At 40.4% G+C, this 21,985-nt stretch overlaps 1 protein-coding gene across 10 annotated transcripts in view; it reads left to right on the top strand.

The window, feature by feature from the left end:
• UTRN (utrophin) overlaps positions 1 to 21,985 on the top strand; it is a 1,071,426-nt gene that overhangs the window by 829,663 nt on the left and 219,778 nt on the right. For all 10 annotated transcript variants that reach the window (XM_073627744.1, XM_073627752.1, XM_073627745.1 and 7 more), the window contains one exon: positions 9,367 to 9,635. In XM_073627744.1, coding sequence (XP_073483845.1) covers positions 9,367 to 9,635 — 269 coding nt within the window. The remainder of the gene's footprint in view (positions 1 to 9,366; positions 9,636 to 21,985) is intronic.

The following is a 21,985-nucleotide window of genomic DNA, read 5'->3' as shown; positions in this document are numbered from 1 at the left end:
GGCCTCCGCAATTATAAAAACAAGTTGTTGTCAAACATTTTATGATAATGAACATTTTATCTGTTTCTTTATGGTCAGTGTAAATAAAGATTATGACTATGGCAAATGAAATATATATCAATATATCACAAACAACGCCGCTCTCACCAAACAAGTATTAAGAAAAATGTGAAAAATGATTTAAAAACAGTGTATATATATTAAAATTGCTATGTTGCAGCTTGTTAGTGTCATATGTCCCCACACCTCATAAAATATAAAAACTTCCAAAGTACAGCACAGGTTAATACTAATAATATGATCCCACTGTGCCAAATCCCCAAAATGCAATATTCCTCAAAATCTTCTGTATGTGCAACAAACAACATTAACAATGCATAAAATGAGAATAATCACTAGATTAATATATACAGTATAAATAATCAATATGAAACTCAAAATCAACACAGTCCACAATCTTCTTTATAAATGACTCATTCCTTTTGTGATATCATATGCATCCATTTACCTGCGTGCTTGTCGTGCATATTCCAAAAAAAGTGTGTTCCACCAGTGCAATCCACAACCTCTCAGTAAAGAAGAAATATACCTCTTATGATGTAGTGTTAAAACAAAATTTGTTTTATTAAATCATCCTCATAGGACCCTACGAGGAAGTCACTGATCACGTGATGAAACATGTCAGGAAGCAGGAAGTAGGCCATCTATACATATTGTATGCTTACACTGATGTCTTTTCTTAATGGGGGAGGGAATCGGGGGGCTTCAGTAACCAAAACTGCAGTGTTTATCCTCATGACATATCACAGGAAGCACCTCCATGGTTAACAGAGGACAGAATTAAAATTAGACTTGGGAAACTTAACATTAATAAATCACCGGGACCAGATGGCTTGCATCCGAGGGTACTTAGGGAATTCAGTCAAGTAAGTGCCAGACCATTGTTCCTAATTTTAATCACACACATAGGTTGAACTTAAAGGACTTGTGTCTTTTTTCGACCTCACCTACTATGTAACTATGTAATGTTTTTTATATCTTAAATAGATTTTGAGTAATATTGTATTTTGGTGATTTGGCACAATAGGATCATATTATTAGTATGTACTTGTTGCGATAAGTTTGTTTTAATACTACACCATGAGAGGTAGATTTCTTCTTTTTTGGTGAATTGGCTGGAGTCCGGACGGAGTGACAGAGTTGTATGCAGGTAGATTTCTAGATGCACTGGAGGATTGTAACCCAGATGCCTGGGAAAGCGCTGTTCGACCTTACCCTTGTGGAGGTCAGACATAGGGGAGGTAAGAGGTTCTTGAGAGGTGGTGGATTGCACTGATGGAACACATTTTTTTTTTTTTTTTTGGAATAAGCACGGCAAACACGCATGTAAATGGATGCATGTGATATCACAATAAGAACACATCATTTATAAAGAAGATTGCGGACTGTGTTGATTTTGAGGATTTGAGTTTCATATTGATTATTTATACTGTATATATTATTCTAGTGATATAGTGATACTCACATTGTATGTATTGTTAATGTTTGTTGCACACACAGGAGATTTTGAGAAATATTGTATTTTGTTGATTTGACACATTAGGATCATATTATTAGTATGTACAGTACTTGTTGCGCTGCACTTTGCAGGATTATATATGGCAAATTAAATGTATTTGGATTTAATCTGTGAAAAATGTTGGGCTATATAGAGCAAAAGTAAATTCAAGGGCTTTAAAGAGGTTGTACAACTCGGGAAAAAAAAAAACAAACCCTGCAAAACAAAGGCATAATGAGCTAATATGCATCACATACTAGCTCATTATGAAATACTTACCTTAGAACGATGCCCTGGATCGGTGTCGGCTCTCATCGCGGACATCTTCCACCGGAGTTACTTCTGGGTTCACGGCTCCGTCGCTGTGATTGGCCGGAGCTGTGATGATGTCACTCACGCGCATGCGCATGGGAGCCGCTGGTCACGGCACGACTCCTAAAGGAACGGCACCAGCGGCCCGTTTCCTCAGTGCGCCGATGACATTGGCAGCACCGCATATACTGAATATCTCCTAAACGGTGCAAGTTTAGGAGATATTCAAGGTACATACTGGTAAGCCTTGTTATAGGCTTACCTGTAGGTAAAAGTGGTGTAACAGGGTTTACAACCACTTTAACAGATGTGATTGTGGGTGGGCAGTGACTATCCAAGTAATCAGTGTTCACATGACCACTTTTGCAGTTCCTTGAACAATCTGCAACGGGCACAGATTGTCAATTAGATTTGGCCATACACATTAATGGCCAAACACCTTGGCTATACGCAGTGCTGAGACAAAGGGTTGGCGGGAGCAATGGTTTACTGTAAGGAAGGGGGTGCCTTTCTTCTGTTACAAGGCTGGCAGGAATAGTGACAGGGGCAGTGATATTGATAAGCGAATGACTGCTGGGCATTGGGTCCCTAAGCTTGCACATCATGGGGGGGGGGGGGGACGAGGCAGTTTGGCATCTTTGCTCTGGGCACTGGTTGACCTTGTCCTGGCACTGGCTATACATTTAGGCCACCTTTAGGCCACCTTGACTGCATGTAAAACAGTTTGTTTTGATTTATATAGTGAAAGGAACCGGAAAAATTTCCTGTACATTTCTTTACTGCTACAGTAACATCAGAATCCAGAAGGAATTTTGCTCCTACATCTTGAAGTAAATGTAAACCCAAAGCGCGTGAGAAAAATTATTTTTGGTTCTTTAAATGATCAAGAAACAATTAGTAGCTTGATCTCCTTTACATGTCACAGTGCAAACTACAGATTTTTGGGCTTTTCCTTTTACTGCATATCATGCTTTAGAAAATGACTACAAATAATAGAAGGTTGCAGTGATCTGGAAACTGAGCTATATTTAATGGTATCCAGGCTGTGATTCATGTTCTACAACTGAAGCAATGTCTTTCTTTAGACTTTAAGCTACCTTGTCATCTTTTTCTCAACTAAAAACAAATTATCTTTCCGTATGGCCCTGGGCTGCAAATCTCCATTCATAAGCCAGACAGAAGGGACTATAATCTATGGAACATTACATGACCTAAACTTGCTATATCCCTAAAACACAGTGCATAATGCTTCAGTAAAATTTCACAACATCTTACAGATTCTCGAAAACATCAGTAAAAATTGCTTCTGACACTGACTGTTTTTTTTTTGGTGCTCGGTAGATTTTTATTAGACAGATTTTGAACAATGAGTCAGTACAGGAAAGCAAAGGTCAGTGTGCACTATGGCAGGTATACTTTATTGCATGTGATGTGCTATGAAATGATATAAAACACAAAAGTTAATTGCCTTTCTTATGAATTCTGTACTGTAAATATATATTCTGTATGTGCATGGTATTCATTGTAGAGGCTCTTCGTCTTGAAAGCTACATGTTCATTTTTCAGAGATAGTAAATAAAAGTAAATCTGACTTTAAGCACCAAATAATTTGTGAGAGAATTTTTAAAAGTGAACAGTTTCTATTTCTTAAATGTTTGAAACAAATGATGGCTGCTTTTATTTCTTTGTTAAGCAGTGGTGGTGCGTCCATAAGGGCGCATGGGTGCCGCCCCCTCTCTCCTGCCACCCCCTCTAGCACCAATAGATAGATTCATGCATTGCACCTGATTGGCTGAAACGACAGGCGCTGTGATTGGACGCCTATCGGGCGTCCAATCATAGCAGAGGACGGGAAGAGAGGATGGGACATTGAGGAGCACCGAGGAGCTGTCCCATCGAGAAAGGGTAAGTGCAGACAGCAGGCGGAGGGCACACTGGCAGCATTTGATATGGGCACACCGGGAGCATTTGATGGGTCACAGTGGGAGCATTTGATGGGGCACAGTGGCAGCATTTGATGGCACAGTGGGAGCATTTGATATGGCATGGTGGCTGTGTTTGATGGCACAGTGGCGGCAATTGATGGGCACAGTGGCTGCGTTTGATGGCACAGTGGTGGGAATTGATGGGCACAGTGGCTGCGTTTGATGGCACAGTGGCTGCGTTTGATGGCACAGTGGCTGCGTTTGATGGCACAGTGGCTGCATTTGATGGGCACAGTGGCTGCGTTTGATGGGCACAGTGGCTGCGTTTGATGACATAGTGGCGGCAATTGATGGGCACAGTGGCTGCGTTTGGCACAGTGGCTGTGTTTGATGGTACAGTGGCAGCAATTGATGGGAACAGTGGCTGCATTTGATGGTACATAATTTTTAATCCAAATGAGGATTCTTCATTGAAATAATGTGCCACAACTGTGTGCGCATCTTTGCTGCGACAATATGAAGAGACCTGAATGGAGGCCATGTTGAGGGGAAGGGGTTAGCAAAAATGCTAATCAACTATCTTTTTCTACCGTCCTCTTGCTGCCTGTGTGGATATGGCCCTGCCCTGTATGGATGTGTGTATTTATATAGGAACAAGATTCAGTGTTCTACACTTTAAGTACAAACGGGGTGCTGCTAGACCTTATCACCCAAGGCACACATGTGCTTCATTCCAAGTATGACAAACATGCTCCATTGTTAACTGATGTTAACATTAGTTGCAAGTTTTTATTTGCGTTTTGTATACAATATGTCACATCTCAAAAAATAGAAACTAAATATCCCCTTACAGTTCTCTAGATTTATGTTACATGTTTACCTGAATTTGGTAGTGCATATGTCTCTTTCAGTTAACAGATTAATATCATACCAACACAAATGATGCACATTACACTTTTAAAACATCATGTACATTATATACCTTATATATTTTAAAGCTATTTTATTATTTTATTTTAAAGCAATGGCACTGCTATCAGAAAAGGGCCAGGGCATAAATGGCTCGATTCTATGACCATACAACAGGAAACACACCAAGGAAAGGGAAGACATCAAAGAGAAATGAGAAGGATAAGAGATGGAGGAAAATAAACAATCCCACTCTCTTTTACTTATTAAACATTCAAAGTGTATTTCCATATTTACAGTCACATTCAAGAAACCCTTCCATATGTTTGTTTAATGTTCCAATTTACATACCAAAAAATAGTTTAGTCTAAAGCTGGCCATAATTTGGTTGCAGGAAAGAAAAGCACTAGATTCCCCTATCAACACAGTTAGTGTTGATAGGGGAATACCTTTCGCAGAGTTATTAAGTTCTCCTGGAAGGGTGACCCGGGAACCATCCCTGCCGGGAGAACACACAGAGCGGGTAAGTATAAGATGTTATTGCTAGCCGCTATAGCCGCTGGCAATAATTACATTATTATTATTATACAGGATTTATATAGCGCCAACAGTTTACGCAGCACTTTACAATATAAAAAGGAGGCAATACAGTTATAATACAATAAAATACAAGAGGATTAAGAGGGCCCTGCTCAGAAGAGCTTACAATCTAATAGATTACATGTTAGAAATCCGACATGCTGGTTTTACCCAAGTCAACTGATGGATCGACTTGGGTACAATCAGCCTGTTCATGGATGGTTTGAATCTCGGCTGGTCCCAAAGAATAGGTTTATACATAGAATACTATGATGTTTCTATTGCTTTGAATAGATGGCAAAAACAATATAGAGATAATGGACAGACTGAGAAACAGCTTAAACATACAATGAACCACCCATGCATTGAGATCTTGCACCTTTTTTAATACACTCAACTTTAAGGCTACTTTCACACTGAGATGCTTTTCAGTGCTAAAAATAGCGCCTGCAAAGCACCCTGAAAGAGCCGATCAATTCACTCCAATGTGAAAGCCCCGAGGGCTTTCACACTGGAGCGGTGCGCTTGAAGGGCGGTCAAAAAAGTCCTGCAAGCCGCATCTTTGCAGCGCTATAGGAGCGATGTATTCACCGCTCCTAAAGCACCCCTTCTCATTGAAAACAATAGGGCAGCACTGCAAACCCGCCCGCAAAGCGTTGCTGGTTTTAACCCTTTTTCGGCTGCTAGCGGGGGTTAAAACCGCCCCGCTAGCGGCCGAATAGCCCGCCTGAAATTAGCTATTTAGGATTTTTTAGCCCTGGAGTTTTCAGAAAAAACATGTCAAAAGGTAGGCAGCAATTTTTAAATATATAAAAAAAGGTATGGTATGTGAAGAGCAGCCAATCTTGTGCAAATCACTGAATCGCGATCGCAATCAGGTAAGTCTTAGGGATGCAGTTGCATATTGAAGTTTTTTTTTTTTTTACCTTACTGCATAGAATGCAGGTAAAAAAATCTTCAACCCATAGAACTACTTTAAATGCCTAAAAAACTGTCAAAATCACATGAAAACACTTGCTCAAGTGTGAAACCAGGCTTACAGTTGATTACTATTATTATCATTGTTATTATTTTTTTTTTTACTTATGCTATCAAGTGTTTTTATGAGATTCTTGTGAAATGCATTACTTCAGCTTGATATATCAAATTTTATATTATTATAGATTTGTTTTCTTTGTATCATTTACCAGAAAAAACTTTATTTGTGACCAGTTCTGCAAATGCAAGACTTTTTTTTTTTTTTTTTAAGACGTGAGCTTTTTGTACCATACATGGCACATCAATACACATTTTACACAACACAGCTTCCCAGCAGTTTTCTTTAGATACTATGTAATCTTAGAGAGGGCAACTGTTATTTTGATTAGACTCTGTCATCTGCTGTTTGATCAAATCTTACATCATATGTGCCTGCTTTAAGCTGAAAGAGTTGTTGTTTAGCTCTTAGAGCTCTCACCCTTTTCAGATAAGGGATAGCTCATGTTCTTTTTCGGCCAGGCAGATGGCTCTTTCAAGCTAGGTTGACACAATGTTTGTCAGCAGCTGTTGAAGTGTCTGCAAAACAATCAGCACTGGAGAAAAATAGTGATTCATTTAAGAATTTCTGGCTATGTCCTACCAGGGCTTCTCTATTAATATGTCACCATCTGGGTCACAAATTTTGGACGAGCATTTGGACTTGTATATTCCATCCACTGCAAACAGCTTGCCATGTCAGCACTAACTTGAATGATGATGAAAAAGTTCTGTCTTTTTTTTGTTTTATCAAAAGTTTCGGATGAAAGCTGGCTAGCAGCAAGACTCATCATCTTTGAATTGTCTCTGTGAGGAATCTGAAATATTCCATTAGTTGTTCAATCACACAGACAAGGCACTAGTGAAATCTCAGTGCTTGTAGGGAAAAAAGCTTAGCTCGTGGATCTTGCATCTAAATTCTTCATACAGTGTTCCTAATGAGGTATTTGGCGTTTTACTTGTTTCCAGATGTTCTGTTCTGCACAGTGAAGCATACCGCTTTCTTAAAAGATTTGACAACCTATATGCATTTTGTGTAATATGTTTTTTCCCCTAAATCTCCAGTACAAAATGTTAGATATCTGTGCGGAATGTTTTTTTGTTTTAAGGGGCTTCATGTTAAGCTTTAATGCCTGATGATAAAATATCTCTTACCCTTTAGAATCATTTTATGAATGTGATTTCAGCTCTCTGCAGTATGCTCACTGGCTTTTTTTGTTAAAGCTGCTGATCCTCTTTGACACTTTTTGAATAATGTAGAGGGGTATGAGCTTTATATATTTTAGTGTTACCACAGTTGCTGGTAAGGATACCTTTTTGACCTCTGGTATGATTGAAATCTTTCTGTTCTAAAATCTGTTTTCATGATTCTCTATCTTTTCTCCCATTGTATCTGTAACACAGAGCAATTATCAGCAGTCTCAACACAAACATCATGCCAGATTTTACCAGCCACTCAAACACTGATTGTCCCACACATGTGAGGTATCACAGTGAATGTCAGATCATGGGCAGTTATTCTAGCACTAGACCTCCTCTGTCAATCTAAAGTGGTAACCTGTAAAGGCTTTTTTAAAGCATCACCTATGTATAGTAAAATTTACATTGTTTGTCGCCATTGCATGGGCGTACACAATTTTAAAGCGTGACATGTTTGGTATCTTTTTAGTCGGCATAACATCTTTTATATTTTACAGAAAAATTGGGTTATGTATTGTGATTTTTCTGCATTAAAATTCAAAAAAGTTATTTTTTTCCCACAAAATTGCATTTGAAAAACCACTGCCATGTGACATAAAAATTTCAAAACCCACCAATTTTTTCTCTAGGACTTAAAAATATTTAATGCTTGGGGGGTTCTAAGTAATTTTCTAGCAAAAAATACTGATTTTTACATGTAAACAAAAAGTGCCAAAAAAAGGTCTGCTCTGGAAGGGGATGATTTGGGTCACTGATCTGGAGCAAGCATGCAACAAGTGAACTTAAACAAAAGTCAGAACTCTACCTCAGCATATTCATTTCAGGTCAACCACTCAAAAGTAGTAAAGCCATCTGATTAAGCATCACGTGCAGTGCACTTCTAGTGCACAGTATATTTTCCTTTAGTAAATCAACCTCAAAGTCATATAACTAAGCATGAAAATAACATTCTGTAAAGATAATGCCTGTGGTTAACACAGTAATGGTACCCATAGATTTACTGCTCATCTCCGGAATCCATGCCCATCCCCTCCAAAGGCCATTGAGGTCCCCGTCAGTGGTATTTAATGTTTTTATTTATTATACATACTTTTCAGGTATCTTCTAGCTGCTCATGGTACATCATGGGTCTTCTCTCCTGATTTTCTCCAGTAGTGGGATGTTCCTGAAGTTGCTAAGAGCGGCAATAATATTCTGATGTCAGCACCACTCTCTGCATCATACAATATAAATTAAGGTTTTCATGGTAAAATCCTCTGAATTATAAGGGACATGATGCCCTGCATTCATAGTATGTTCTCAGTATTTCACCACTGACCATCATTCAAACCAAAAGGCTAGGGATATCTTATGGCAAAAGAAAAATACTGAGGGACAGCTCCAGATTTAAATTTGTGTGTATAAAGCCCTATACACACTATTCGATTTTCTGTAGATTTTTGTCTTCAGATTTACCAAAACCATGTAGTGCAAGGGCCTGCCTGATTGCATACAAATTGAAACTCTTAAGGTTTGACCTAATATTATATGGTTTTGGTAATCTGAAGACAAAAAAATCTGCAGAAAATCTAATAGTGTGTATGGGGTCTTACACCTAGAACAGTGATGGCGAACCTTGGCACCCCAGATGTTTTGGAACTACATTTCCCACGATGCTCATGCACTCTGCAGTGTAGCTGAGCATCATGGGACATGTAGTTCCAAAACATCTGGGCTGCCAAGGTTCGCCATCACTGACCTAGAAGCTGATTGATCACTATGCACAGCTGCACCAGATTCTGTGTGCACCAGTTTTAGTAAATCTCCCCCCTAGACAGACAAAAATAAAACATTTTGTAAAATATTCTGTGCTTGCGTTTGTTTTTTTAGAATTAACGCCTGAAGAAAAAGCCCAAAAAATTGCAAGGACTATGCGCACACAATCTGTGGAGGTAAAGGAGAAGTGGGAAAGCCTGAACACGCAGGCTAGCAGTTGGCAAAAGCAAGTGGAGAAGGCTTTGGAGAAACTGAAGGTCTTGCAAAGTGCAATGGATGATTGTGACTCAGAATTGACAGCAGCAGAGGAAGTGCGAAGCACCTGGAAGCCAGTGGGAGACTTATTAATCGATTCATTGAAGGAACATATTGAAAAGACAACTGTAAGCATATCATTTATATATTAGATTTAAACAACACATGAAAGAGTGGTTTACATTTGAAGAAATTACTTGTTTGACCTGGGTTCTTTATTAGACTGTATAAGTTGGGTTTGATTTTTAGAAACCATTAGTCTATCCAGAGGGAAGGAAAAATGTTTTTGCTTTAACAGGGAAAAATGTATTTGAGTAAGCATTCTACTATGTTATTTTGTAATTGTAAGAATGCATTGTTTTGAAAATATTTATTATTCTACCTTTCACACTAGTGCAACTCTAAAGTGGCATAACTTCAAGTGCGACTTTGGAGCAATTTTCAGTGCGACTTTGATCCGACGTTACACTCAATGGATCTAAGTTGCATTAAAATTTGCACCAAAATATTGCAGGCGCCTTTTCAACATCACTGCAACTTTAAGCCACACCAATCTGAATGGGTGCTATTGAAATAAATGGCTGCCATGTCGAAAGTGGTGCTAGTGTGAATGGAGCTTTACAACTAAGGTCTTGTTCACTTGGCGCTTGTGCTTGCTGTGGCAGGAATCCAGCAGATTCCTGCAGCTTGATAGCGGCCTCAGCTTGTCTGCAGGTAATCAGATGGAATCGGACATGGAGCAGGACAGATGATCATCCCTGGATGCAAGCTGTTTTTGTCCAGGGGTAATCATTTCTTCCCAACCACAGGTGGCTGAATGAGAGAAATTTTTAAGTGTGTATGGCCAGCTAAAGGGCCCTTTTCCAATGAGGTCCGCCTGTCAGTTTTTAAGACGGACCTGATCGGATGCTCCATTCACCCCTATGGGGCAGCGGATGTCAGCAGACATGTCCGCTGACATGTCACTGCTATCCGATCTGATCCTGCCCACCAAATCCAGACAGATGGTGACCCTATTTTCCATCTGTCTGGCGGATCAGATGGGATCGCAGATGGGGTCCATTTTCATCCTATCTCCCCATAAGGGAGAGCGGGACTCTGACAGGTCCGTCTCAGCACAATGATCAGATTGCCCAGCCCCACTTTCCTCTCTGGGACCATTTCATTTGAAAATGGTAAATATTGTAAAAGGAGCTAGTTATGTGACAGTATATTTAGAATAAAGCTCTCAATAATAGCATCAAAGTATGCTCTGGAAAGATACCTAAATCTTACTGGAAAAACAGACATCTTTGCCTACCGAAGATAGAAAGTTTGCTTTTTAATGACGTACTGTCATTACTCTAGATCTCCCCCTTCTAGCCTTCTCTGACATTACATCACAAATGACCTCCTGCCCCAGTGGTCACTGCGCCTGCATGCCATATGTAATATGTGAACAGACGGTGCCTTGAACAATGATTGGTTTCAGTTACATTTTTTTATGAACAATTAATTAGATTGAAATAAATCTGTGCTTTTATCACCTTTATACATTTCAGCATGAATTACAGGTTCAATTAAAATGAGATTTTGCTATCGAATAATCTATAAACAGAAATCAGTAACCAGCTGCTGCAGTGTAATAAAGTTACAAACTATGATAATAATTTCACTTCATGCCTTGCTTTAGATGTTTTATGTGTGGTCTTACGTGTTGTTTGAATGACTCATAAAGTTTTATAGGCGCTAAAAACCAGGTGATATATTAGCATCTTCCAGTGGAAGACATATGTTTGTTTTTCATTGGCTGGAGGGAAAAGTAATATATCATAACTGATAAAGATTCAGTAAGTGTATATATTCTGTGGTTTGCTGCATTAAAAATACATTTTTACGTAATTTTTTTCCCCTAATGTGGCAGACTATAAAGTTAAAGTTAACACCCGATTGGCTGAAAGGTTATACGTGAGCCCAAAGAAAGGGTTACTTTTGTAAAGCAAGATTATCTTAGTTTCAAAGTAATTGCGCATTGGAAGGGTATGCATAATTTTTACTTTAGAGAAAATATTGCAGCTGTGTTCTGACCCAACATTGGATTAGAATACATAATATATATTCTTCAAGTTAGCTTATGTTTTTTTAGGATCTCAGTATCTAAAAGATGTTACAGATAGAGCTGCACGATTCTGGAAAAAATGAAAATCACAATTTTTTTGCTTAGAATAAAGATCATGATTCTTGGCATAACATCATCTTTCACATTATACAAAAAAATTGGGTTAACTTTACTGTTTCGTTTTTTTTAATTAATTGAAGTGTATTTTTTCCTCAAAAATTGCGTTTAAGGGACCACGGCGCAAATACAGTGTGACGTAAAATATTGCAACGACTCCAAAGTAATTTTCTAGCAGAAAATACTGATTTTAACTTGTAAGCAACAAGTGTCAGAAAAAGATTTAGTCTTTAAAGCAGGGGTCCGCCCGCCAATTTAAAAATTAAAAGTCAGCAGCTACACATACTGTAGCTGTTGACTTTTATCATTAGGACACTAATGTTAGGGGCAACACGAAGGCAGGGGTGACCACTATGATCCTTTGCTTTGGTGAAAGTGGTCAGTATATGATAGCACCATTTGCTTGTGACCGCAGCTAGCTGCTGGCGCCCCTGCACTAATATGTGTCCATATCAGAGTTTACCTGGTCCCCTTGTGTCCCCTGTGATTGTACAGAGCTTCCCCTCCATATTTCTGTGGACTCACTTGATGATTTTCTGATGTCTCTCTGAAGCTTTATGGAAATTTGGTGGTCCTTAGAAATCCCCTGAAGAAGCCAACGTTGGCGAAACATGTTGGGATCTGTTATGAAGCACTGATAACATTCTATATACGGACACCAGTGACTATTAATGTTCTATATATTATACTCTGATTTTTATTTGAACCCAAAATTAGTTTTAATTTTAAAACTTCATATTTTTATAAAATGTATCCTTTCTGATTGTGGGCACCACTATATTCCCAATCATCCTGTTGCTGTAATTTTCAATACAATAGGGACGAGTTGCCAGATACCATATTGTCACCCATTCTCTTACTCAAGCAAATTAGGACACTTGCCTGTCCTGTAGTCCAGCAATATCGGCACCGCAGCTGGCCATTGCCATTGCCGGTAAGGGAACCCAGCAGTGTAGCCTTTCGGCTTCATAACCGGGCTACTACTGCGCATGCGTGAAGCGCTCTGCACTCTCTCACTGGCCCGGCAGAAGGGGAGGAGGAGGGGGGCCGAGCTGTTGACGTACTTGGCCGCGGCCCGATCTCCCGGAAGTGGGGACAGGGTACCCAAAGACAAGGAAGTGCCAAATGTGGCACCAGAGGCGGGGAGGAATCAGATTAGCGGAAGTTCCACTTTTGGGTGGAACTCTGCTTTAAGTGGTTAAACTGTCCTCATTTACAGACCGACAGCTGTGAGTGAGCAGAGAACGACTCTGCACTTGTTTCATGAATGAATCGTGGAAAGGCTTTATTAAGACCGTGAGGGGCGTGGAATTGAGATTGCCATTTTTCAACGATTAATCGTGCAGCTCTAGTTACAGTATTCGTGGTTTTTTGCCAACCAATCAGATTTGATTTTATTGTGACCCAAACTATATTGACAGGTGCCGCTCTAAGCTTCACCTAGGTCCTCTTGTGTAACAACCACTTGGTGTACAGACAAGGACAGAGCTTGTCCCAGCTCTAGACATTTATTGGAAAAGGAAAAAGTCCTGGAAGTAGCACATTTCTTCAAAATCTGTAAAAAGATGTATAACAGCCTCAGCCTGGGCTCCAACCAGACCATGCGTCCAACGCATTTCACTCAGCCCACAGAGCTTAGTCACAGGGATCAATGACAAAGCTCCGTGGGCAGAGTGAAACTCGTTGGGGGCGTGGCAATGCTGAAGCCCAGGGTGGTCCTGTCATACACCTTCTTATGGGGTTTTGCAGAAATGTGCGACTTCCAGGACTTTTCCAATAAAAATCTGATTTCAGGTTGATTGTTTTATCTGTGGATAATGAGTGACATGCCTAGATTATCACTCCCTGACAAACTAGCAATTAGTCAGGCAAAATCATTTCATGGACTGTTTTTCAGCTACTAAATGTCCGATTCTGCTGCTGCGGGACATGGCAAGCAACAGTCATGTGGAAGAGCCTTCCACTTTATCTCTGTGTAATCACTTCTTTGCTGGCCCTGAACACTGCCAAATCTCCCTTACTAGTGGGCGGAGCAGTGATGAAGCGATATCTTGCTCAGTTGACTAGCAAGGAAGCAGTTTCATAGAGACTGGTAGGTAATCTCTATGGGGGGGAGAATTACTAAGACTGGTGCACTCAGAATCTGGTGCAGCTCGCATAGTAACCAATCAGCTTCAATGTTTTATTGTCAAAGTTTAAAATGGAAGTTCACCCTAAAAACAAAATCTCTAAATCTAATTGCATCCACAATCTAAGACTAACCTATCTAGCCCTGTAAAGCAAAAATCGCTAAAAAAAAATCGGCAGAAGCACTGTGCAGGACACAGCCGACAACGGCTGGGAAATGCCTGAGAAGTGACGTCACCCATAGGGTTGCTATGGGGCTTTAGTTGTCGGCTGCCTCTTCTGCACACTCCCACACAGAGAAGCCACCGCTGACAGCTCAGAGTGGGACCGGATCGGCTTCAGAAAAGGTATGTATAGCGATTTTTGCTTTACGGGGCTAGATAGGTTAGACTTAGATTGTGGATGCAAGTGGATTTAGAGATTTTAGTTTTAGCCTGAACTTCTACTTTAACCACTTGCTGACTGGCTCACGCTGATATATGTTGGCAAAGTGCCACGTTCCCAAGAATCGCCATACGGTGTACATCTTCCCCTTTATGAGCCGCTGGAGGCGCGCGCACTCGCAGCACGGTGGGGGGCTTAATGCGTATGGCCGGCGGGCGCAATCGCCGCCGGCCACCCGTGATTGTGGCAACGACAGCTAGTCACGTGGTTCCGTATGCGTTACGTCCCAGGGGGCGGGACTTCATCAGCGATGATGGAATGACGTGAGACACCCGCTTTAAATATGGGTGCTAGGTCACCTCCTGTTTTACTTTGGGAGTTGTTAGTGTTGCCATGGTAATATATCACGTGCAATACTCTAAGCGGCCTCAGGTGTTGTCATTCCTTTACCGCTGATGAAGTCCCTCCCCCTGGGATGTAACGCGCATGGAACCACGTGACTAGCATAACGTCACTCGCATCATATCGTTGATCCTCAAGGATTCGTTTTACTGTTTGCCTTTTTACCGTGCACTGAGGAACAGTGCTTTATTTGTAAGTGTGATTTTCACTTTTTAAATAAATTCCTTTTACCATATGGAGAGCACTATATTGTGTTACTTATATTACATGTCCAAACCGGAGCGTATGGTCAGAGCACAGGGGATCCTGCAACTACCAGTGTGTATACCTCTGCAGTATCCAGCATAACCAGTGACCCAGCTGTCTCTCCCTTGTAAGGGAATTGCCTGTTTGACCTGTCTGATTAATTCAGGGATCCATTTATTGAGATGAGCTGCTAGTAGTGTCGTTGGTGGAGGTTGGCACATGATCACCCTGAATTGCATCTATAGAAGTATGTATTTGGACACTTGGTGGCGTTTGACTTTTTTCATCATTCACTGAAAACATTATGGACTCTTTTATCATTTAACATTTATCATGTGATTATGTGTTTTTGCGCTCTACTGCTTTTCTATTTTATTAGGAAGATAAGCCTGACAATGAGTGTGTCAACAGACACAGAAAATATTCATGCATCACTTTAAAACTGACTGTTGGCTGGTCAGAATGTGCCTAAACCTTGAACCACACTCTTTTTTACGTGGCTAATTCTTAAATATCTACCAAAGACGATGAGGCTCATTATGCCAGCTCTGTAAGGCCTCATTCACATGTGCATTTAGGGGCAGACTACAAATTATTGCAGGAGAGTCAGCGGGGTTTATGGGAACAGCTGCAGCTTTAAATGCCTCTTTGATAAAATAGCAGAAGACACATTTCCTAACATATGTAGCAGTGTTTGTCAGGTGCTGATATCAATCAGCCAAATCATGTAAATGCTTTTTTAATAGTCCATCATGTTGTTTCCCTTTCAGAGTACCTGCAGATAAAAATGGACCTTTTTTTTTGTTTTAATTGGTAATGAATTAATCATCCCCTTTTTAGAAAAAAAAAAACAGTGGAGTGATGTCTCTGAAAATAATTTACTTACTCCTACTAAATACTGGAAAAAAGGAATTGACCTCCTGTGATTCTCAGTTGCCCCTCGTACTTAAGAACTTTCAGGTCTGTGAAATGACTGCAGGTCAGCATGGCATCTAGGCAAACTGGAATTTTCAGAATAACCCAGCTACAGTGGCATCCACCATGGTTCTGTTAACACTTTTCTTGAAAAAACATATAGCTATTAACTGCACTACCAATTTGCATGCTTGCCTTTGTAGCGGCATAGTCAGTCAGACAGCTATTGCTATCAAAAACTGAGCTCATCTATAGCAGCCTAAATATTTTCTCAGGGTAGTTTTTTCCCAGTTACAAATGGAAATTAACCTGTGATATATATACCAAAAATGCACAACCTACCTGACACAGAAATGCTGTAGTAGGTCCACTGCAGTCCCTTTCTTTACTACTATGGAAGACATATTTGTTTTCCTTTTGTGATGTATGAGGATAGTTTACAACACTCTCTTTCCTATATAGAAAACCCGATTTTTAGAAGTGTCAGAGCTGAGAAGTTTCTCACAGTTTCCAGTGAGACTAATGCCGCGTACACACGAGCGGAATTTCCGACAGAGAGTCCGATGGGAGCTTTTCATCGTATATTCTGACTGTGTGTATGCCCCATCGGACTTTTTCTGTCGAAAATTCAGACGGACTTAGATAGAGAACATGTTCTTTATTTTTCCAACGGAACAAATTACTATCGGAAAAACCCGCTGTCTGTATGCTGTTCCGACGCACCAAAAACGACGCATGCTCTGAAGCAAGTACGAGACGGAAGCTATTGGCTACTGGCTATTGAAGTTCCGTTTTGTAGTCCCGTCTCGTGGACGGTCGGAATTTGGTGTGACCGTGTGTATGCAAGACAGCTTGAGCGGAATTCCGTCAGAACTCAATCGTAAAAACCTTCAGAGTTTATTCCGACGGCAAAACCGGTCGTGTGTACAGGGCATTAGGCTGGATTCACACCTATGCATTTTTAGTGCTTTTTGCATTTTGCAGATTTGCACTACAGAACGTGTTCCATAGGAAACCATGGTGAATGGACTGTAGTACAAATCTGCAAAACGCAAAAAGCACTAAAAATGCATAGGTGTGAATCCAGCCTTAAACCTGTCTTGGAAGTGTAATGCCCCGTACACACGGTCGGACTTTGTTCGGACATTCCGACAACAAAATCCTAGGATTTTTTCAGACGGATGTTGGCTCAAACTTGTCTTGCATACACACGGTCACACAAAGTTGTCGGAAAATCCGATCGTTCTGAACACGGTGACGTAAAACACGTACATCGGGACTATAAACGGGGCAGTGGCCAATAGCTTTCATCTCTTTATTTATTCTGAGCATGCGTGGCACTTTGTCCGTCGGATTTGTGTACACACGATCGGAATTTCCGACAACGGATTTTGTTGTCAGAAAATTTTATATCCTGCTCTCAAACTTTGTGTGTCGGAAAATCCGATGGAAAATGTGTGATGGAGCCTACACACGGTCGGAATTTCCGACAACAAGGTCCTATCACACATTTTCCATCGGAAAATCCGACCGTGTGTACAGGGCATTACTGTGTGGGCTTTGGACCGCAAATGCAATGTGATTTTGACATCACTTTGAGACGCTTTTGAGATCATTCAGAATTCATTGCAGGTGCGTTTCACCAGAATTTGACCCATTTCAGCTGCTTTTGCATTCCAGTAGATTTATATGGAGAGAGATGTTCTGAAGTGAACCAAAACCTGTTAACTCTGGCCTTAAAATCTGATTGCTGATATCACAAGCAGAGAGAGAGGATGTTTCACTGCTCAAGCTTTTAGAAGTAGACCTCCCCTTCGCCATGTGAAAAGGTCTTTGAAGTCTCTCTGGTTTCTAATTTTAGCAATGAATTGGTTTGATTGGTCTGATGGGTTTCATTTGTTGCCTGAGAATCACACTTTGATACATCATCATCTCATATTTATTATAAAAGTATGTGCTGATCAGTTTTCTTTAGGTGTAGTGAATCTGTATAAGGTCAAGATGTATTTTTTTTTTTTTTTTTTATCAAAACGGTTGCTGTAATTGTATTTTTACTTGATATCTCCTTTGTGGTCTTATCTTAATATCACCTACAAAAGAAAACAAGTTGCTTGAAATAATATTTACTGTGAATACTGATACAGCAGAGAGCAGTGTGAAACGAATGCATTTTATAGACATATGACAAGCTCACCGATACTGCCTTTTCAATCCAGAGAAATGAGTTTTCTGCTAGGATCAAATTGCAGCCTTGACGTTTCAAGATAGAGAATATTACTGAAGTAGAAGGGAAGTCACCGTATACCACAGGCTGACCGAGGACCTTGCCCTTTTCTGCTTGGAATTGATGTCGTTTTATTATATCAAAATGCTATTTATTAGAAGTAAGAATATTGCAACAGTATTATAGTAGGACATAAAAACAGCTTAATGCTCTGGAAGGAAAAAAATAATTTGAAGTCTTCCTACTAGGTATCTCAGGGGCAGAAGTTAGAAGTTAAATAGACTGGAAGAAAAAAAAGTAGTATACAAATTCATGTGCAAGCTGCAAATTACTATTTTGAAATGTTCGAAGCTTCCATCCTTCCTTCTTTTGTGTAGTACAGGTTACAGATTTACAGGTAATGCCTAACTTATTGCTTCAAAATGCAAGAAAATGAAAAGATTTATAGCTAAACATCAGGCAGATACTAAAGAAGCAGTATCACTAGAAGATAAAAAAAAGCATTTAGGTGCCACAGGGGACCTTGTACAGATAACGCTTGTCCATGTTCAAGTCTGTGCTGTGGATTTTAAATAAAATTACAATTTGACCTCTTTTTGTGCATGCTGTAGCTCCAACCCCTCCCCCACCACCATGGGGGCATTCTTATGAGGGAGCCAGTACTGACCCCCATTCACTCTTCATTCTGCTGTACTGTGCCCGCTCATCTCTCACAGGGGCTGTTCACACTAGGACACTGTGCTTAGGCATGGTCTGGAAATCTCCTACACACAGCATTATCCTTGCATGTGTAAGTGTATGAATATGTTCTTGTTTATTACAAGTGCTTATTAGTGCAGCCTGGACCCCACCTCTTGCTATACAGAGCACAGATGGTGCAAACTGCTGGCTTGTGTTGTGAATGTTTGCATGTGACAAACAGTGCTAGTGCAATAGCTCACATGTGCTATTGTCAGCTTAGCTTGTGTTTTTGTAAATTAAAACTCTCAGCCATAGTCATTCACAACAACACAAGCTGACAGTTTGCACTCTCTCCTGTGCTCCAAATAGCTGCCAGTAGGTGGGCAGTGTGACGAACGCGGGTGTCAGATCCCCGCCCTCCTCGCTAACTTGCAACGAAGGACCGGCCAACCTCACACCACGCTGTCACTTACGTAACAATGCCACTCTCAGCTGCGCCCAGCACAAAGATTTTCCAGCTTGCAGGACCACAATCTAGGTGCGAGCAACCTGAGAGTGATTGTCACTGGGCTAATTACACAATTAACCCTTTAACTGCCACCACCCCCGTTTAAAAGACTGAGCCGGGGGAGACTCGTAATTTTAGCAATACCAATTATAATTTTAGAATAAGCGTCTGCCACACACACACTGCCACCGCAGACAGGTCTGCTCAGAGTCTTACACTACAACAGTAGCGCCCTTCAAGAGGCAGGTTCGTATAGCTTGCATTAAGAGCTTTAGAGACAAGGTTAACACTTTTCAACATAAGAGTTTATTATGAAAAGGTCAAAGTTGGTGCAAATAAAATATTTACAGAAAAAAGATGTTTCAAAAAGATAAAGACAATATACAGCCACAAAGCAATAAGGTAGAATTGGGAAGAAAGAATACTTGCAATTAATGTCCGAGGGTCATCAGAGGGTCATCAGAGGTGATCAGAGTTCGATCGATGAGCTAGGTAATCGGTTCTCGACTTGGCAGATGTTTCTTCTTGGATGGTAAAAGGAGAACTGCCCATTGTCTTGGCATCTCCTCTTTTCTGTCAAATCAAAGGAGGTGTTGACAGTGACCAGTAACCAATCGTCTGGTCATCTTGTTTAGGGGTTGGTTGCTGAGAGGTGTCTACACTCATGACCACGTCCCAGGTAGATTTTGTAATACATATTCATATATCTGCATCTATAGTGTTTACAGACTCCAAATATCCATATTATTATTCAACTTGAGATTTCCTTCAAAACAAGTCTAAACATGCCATCTCTATAATGTATAGCCTGCTTTGGAGGAATAAGTGGTCCCAGGGGTTTCCCATATGACCTGACATAGGGGTGTCTGGACTTGAAACGTTCCATATTATCTGAGGAAACTAAATATGTCCAGATTATGGCTGTGCTTTTACTAAGTCAGAAGTTAGGACACATGCTGGAATTTCATACTTATAAGTTGGAGGTCGACAGGCCTGAACACTGCCCTTACAACAAATGTTTTCTACTGACCTAACCTGGTTCTGTTTTCTCTGTTGAGATAACCTTTTCTGTTGAACTTACGGCTACAATCAAATCAAGTATCTGTTGAACTTAAAAAGCTTTGAATTCCTAAGACAAGGAAGGAGGGAGGAGGGAGTTCAGATTTCTCTGTCATGTTACATGGTTAGCCAAACTGTCATGGCTACTTCCACACAAGATGGCAGCTAGCTACAGCTTTTCATGTCCCGTACGTGATATCGTTACAGGTGGCATGTCTGGACTTAGTCTGCACTAAGAAGCACTTAGCATTTCCACACAAGAGCAATTTCATGCACTACACTGGGAGTTTGAGACCTGGAAAAGCAAGGACGATGCTGAGGAGGTGTTGGAGATTTTCAGAATGTATTCATGCACAGTGCTCTAGTGTGAACAGTCCTCGCGAAAGATGAGGAGTCAGAGGGCTTCACAGCAGAGCTAAAAATTTCATCTGGCAGTTTAAGAGGAGGAGTGGACAGGAATTGTGTGGGCTGTGGTAGGATGCAGTCACTGTTCGGCCAACAATTTTCCACCTGGCTCCATAGATTTTTCAACCAAAGTTTGTGGTACAGAAAGGGCTACCCGCTGCTGAGATTTCCTGCAAAATTATAAATTCAAGCCATGTATGGCTAGTTAAGTATCTGAATTTGACTTGTACCATGTACAGCGGAGCCCAGACTAGTAGAAAAGCAGAACAAAGGGCCTGGCAATTGTGCTGCAGTGCTCATGGGGAACTTGCAGAGCAAGAGTGACAAAGAGAAGAGCGACAAAGAGAAGAGCTTGTCAGGCTGCTTCTTCTCCTTTAACTATCCAGTCACAGACTGGGGATGGCCAAGACCTGTAAGAGCTACACACTGCAGAAGAGAAAAATCAGGGATCCTGCCCTATAAGACAGGGATGTGCTGAGTGACAGAGCTATATAAATCTCAGGACTGAACGGACATGAATAGAAATCATTTGACAAGTAAAACAGCCTACATATATACATTTCATCAGTGTATTTAGTCGTCTGCCTGAGGTTCAGCTTTATAGATTCAGTCATTACCAAACGTATATATTAGTTAATTGCAGATGCCATTTAGAAACCTGAAAATTTGGCGGGCATGCAGGGAGCTAAGTCTACCTACAGAGTAGTTTAGTTTGTCATGGAGGCTTTGCTGTACTTCATCACTCCACCCCACTCCTATTTTATAGGTTATGTGGTGACCTGGCAACCCATTCTTGTGATAAAGATTTATATCCAAACTCAAAGATTTATATCCAAACTCACCCATTGCAGGCTTCCCTCCCACCGTTCAAAAATACAATGTCTAATGTAAAATAGACCCGTAAATTTGGTTGATGAAAGAATTTTAGCATAGCAGTGTTTTTTTTTGGATATCATTAATAACTTACTAACTGTTTTTTACTTGTTATCTCTTAATAATCTACTTATATAGATAACATACTGGGAGTATGGGGAACATACAGTACACGAAAGAGCTAAATCTTTGCACCTACATCTCTTAATAATAACTTTAACCAGAGAACATTTTGAAAAACATGAGTTTAGTGGTACTCCATTTGGTCACATGCAAGAGACATACTTAACTATTGTCCAAAAATTTTTTATAAAATGTTATCACAAAGTGAATTGAATTGAAACCTTGTGAGCTCAAATCTGGCTAACCTAGTCTGCTGTTGTATATGTCTCCCTCTTGTTCTTTATTTGTACTTTCAAAAACTCAAATAAAAGTCTTG

The sequence above is a fragment of the Aquarana catesbeiana genome, linkage group LG04, assembly GCF_042186555.1.
Source record: "Aquarana catesbeiana isolate 2022-GZ linkage group LG04, ASM4218655v1, whole genome shotgun sequence".
Taxonomy (NCBI): Eukaryota; Metazoa; Chordata; class Amphibia; order Anura; family Ranidae; genus Aquarana; species Aquarana catesbeiana.
The sequence above is the reverse complement of the archived record's forward strand: the minus strand, read 5'-3'. Positions and strand labels throughout refer to the sequence as shown.